The sequence below is a fragment of the Sesamum indicum genome, linkage group LG8 (genome assembly GCF_000512975.1).
Source record: "Sesamum indicum cultivar Zhongzhi No. 13 linkage group LG8, S_indicum_v1.0, whole genome shotgun sequence".
NCBI classification, from domain to species: Eukaryota; Viridiplantae; Streptophyta; class Magnoliopsida; order Lamiales; family Pedaliaceae; genus Sesamum; species Sesamum indicum.
In genome coordinates this window covers 20,591,948-20,594,830 of record NC_026152.1, presented here as the reverse complement: position 1 = coordinate 20,594,830, position 2,883 = coordinate 20,591,948, and the positions used below count along the sequence as shown (strand labels likewise).

Genomic DNA, 2,883 nt, shown 5'->3' with positions numbered 1-2,883 from the left:
TCAAAATTGAGAGGGCGAAGAGAGAGGGAGCTAACCAATCTAAGAATTTGATGGGACCTAGAGCTTGTTTCATTCAGTGAGGTCTCTCCAATTTGTCTTTGTGCTATGTAAAAGTTAAAAGAAGAAGGTAAAGGTGCGTAATGATGTTTTCAAGTAATCAACGATAGAATCACAACCACATAACTAAAAGGAGGTTCTACTAACCTTCGCAGGTTGACAATAATTGCTTCAGATGATTCCAGTCCCTCAAAGTTTCTTCCGTGAGTTTCTCTATAATAGTCCCCCTCTAGACAATAAAACATAATTAAATCTACATAGATGCACAAACAAGAGAAAATTAAGGACAAAAAAGCTCACTTCCGGGTCATCCAGGAGCCTTAATGGAGTATTATCCGTGCTAAGGAGGTCTCGAACAACTTCATTATAAATTTCCGTTGCGGAGAACTTCAGAACAAATGCTCTTTCTTCATGCTGTTTGAGACAGAGAGACAATAAAAAATCATTTCTCAGAAAAACTTGCTATAAGGCTTCATTTACAAGTGGAAGAGAAAGCAGTTCCTGTGAGAAACAATTTAGTCAGCCATCTCCAGAGCAGGATCAACATCACAGTTAGAACTCACATACCCTCTGTATGTAGTCATATATATCAGCCACTGCATACTCAGTAATACCATTCATAGTGTATGTCTTTCCACTGCTTGTTTGACCATATGCAAAAATAGTTGCTGAAATGAAAAAGCTTCTGAAAATTAGTTGAAACCATTCATTTTGTCATGTAATAAGTATAACAAATGATAAAGAAGCTGCAGGTAAATGAACTAGCGGTAAGCAAATCTCTAAATATAATACTCACAGTTGACACCACCAACAACTGATAGAGCAATGTCCTTCGTACCTTCCTCATAAACTTCCCTTGTTGTGCAGTCACCCCTAAATACTCTGTCTACCCACATAAACATATACAGAGATGATGAGAAAGGGCAAGAGATGGATGTATCATAATGCCTCAGCAATCATGGCCTTTATAGATAAAATAAGGAGAAGGATTCTTCAATTTAAATATTATAACTAAACGACATGCATATTAGAATGCTTGTAATTTGCAAAAGGACATTTGTCAACTACTTGGTGAAGGTGGTGGTTTTAGCTGGATTCCTTCAGAAATATTTACATAAAATCAGAGCAACTGGAAAACATACTGTTAATCCCGAATCCCAATCCATCCTTAAAGACTTCTTACCAGAACATGATGAATACCCTCGAGAATCCATAATCCTTGAAACAGGAAAAATGAAAAAATGCAGGTGAAGTGACAAGAAAGCACTACTTACCAAATGAGTAAGCTGTGGGAAGTCCAGAACACTCCTGAAGACTGTTTCGGTACAAAATGGTGGTTGAATTGATGCATTCCCAATCTGCAACTTCAGGCTGTGCAATCTCCTTCTCACTCAAAGGCCTTAACCTCACTAACACCAAAATCTTCTCTTCCTTTCCATTCCCCGGACCTTGCAGCTTCTCCCAATTCATCAACTCTTCCGCAGCAATTGCCCCCATGTGTTACCCCCCACTCTGCTAAATCTACTCCAATCACATTATAGGTGAGATCACCATAGTTAAAACTTTCCCAAAATGCCCATGCAAGAAATTAATGCACAGCTACTCAATGGACCATTCTTGCAACCCCAAAAGGCAAGGCAGTTGGCTAGTAGAAGAAACAGCCATTGTGCTTAAGAAATAAAGTACCTCAGGACTCCATTGCATAGTTTATCTGCAACAGAGCTAGCAAATTATAGACTAGATTTAACCAAATGTCACAGTAATGATTATGCTAAATGGTAATTATTCAAGAGTTGGTTGTGATTAAGCACTTTGCTTGATGTCTGCCCTCAAGCCTTTTTCTTCCAACAAAACGCTAAAATTCTATTTTAACAGAGTCAAAGGAAAAACCAAAATTCGATTGCTTTGCTTAATGTGGACCCCAACTATCCTTCGACTCAAAGTAATGATCTTCTTTCCTGTACCTCTAATTTTACCTTTTTTCGCCAAATGGTCGGATAAAACATGAATAGTGGACCCGCATGACACACACATGGAAATATTCATACATGTATATACAAAACAAATGAACATTTGTTATTTTATGGATTGACAGTTAGGATGAAAGGGAGTTCACCTAGACCGTTGCTTACCACTGGCACTGAAACGATACTTCAGATTAGGGCTTGTGATTGAATGGCAAGGAAACTTCGCTTCTTCTCAAGTTCAAACAAATACAAAGCATAATCCTTCAAATTACCATACAATCTTTTCTAACACCCCAAAAAAGAAAATCGCCAAGAAACTACTTAAAACCTATGAAGTGCAGGATCTGTTAATGACACCATCACAACTCAATTCTAACTGCAAAACAAAAATTACTAATAATGCGGCAAAACTTATTCTTAGTGGATGAGTACTCGAGCTAAATTTTCTTAATTTATTCCTGAAAAAGTAAACACATCTCGTTGAAAAGCTCTTTCCTTTCCTTTTTTTAAGTAAAGAGCTTGAAGCGTGAATTTCAAGATTAGAAACAACACTTGAGATCAGCTAAAGGTGAATATACTTTATGCATCGAATAAAGTGAATATAACACCAAATTACATGCGCAAAACTGAAATGCGGTTGAAAATAAAAATAGAATTAAGAAAATAAGAAGAAACTTCCACATAGTACAGGGAACAGTAAAGATCGGCGTACAAATATATTTACCTTCACACACGATCTCAGTAGAAAAATCTCAAAACAAAAATAAATTCGTTCCTCCTCGGCTTCTCACGGCAGCAAAAACATATATGTTTGTGTGTATACAGTAGAACATCATAAACACAAACACACAGACATTGC

The 2,883-nt window shown here is 37.0% G+C and overlaps 1 protein-coding gene across 6 annotated transcripts in view; it reads right to left on the bottom strand.

Moving 5' to 3' along the window:
- Window positions 1–2,883, bottom strand: part of LOC105169702 (kinesin-like protein KIN-7E) — a 7,158-nt gene extending 4,275 nt beyond the window's left edge. Inside the window, exons 1-8 of one of the 6 annotated variants that reach the window (XM_011090188.2) lie at window positions 2,749–2,883; window positions 1,744–1,768; window positions 1,332–1,578; window positions 854–943; window positions 625–725; window positions 358–471; window positions 205–286; window positions 36–103 (exon numbers count right to left, since the gene is read on the bottom strand). In XM_011090188.2, coding sequence (XP_011088490.1) covers window positions 36–103; window positions 205–286; window positions 358–471; window positions 625–725; window positions 854–943; window positions 1,332–1,554 — 678 coding nt within the window. In that variant the 5' untranslated portion in view covers window positions 1,555–1,578; window positions 1,744–1,768; window positions 2,749–2,883. Of the gene's footprint in view, window positions 1–35; window positions 104–204; window positions 287–357; window positions 472–624; window positions 726–853; window positions 944–1,331; window positions 1,780–2,189; window positions 2,717–2,748 lie in introns of those variants that run through there. The other 5 variants (XM_011090187.2, XM_011090189.2, XM_020696425.1 and 2 more) reach the window with 5 other exon arrangements.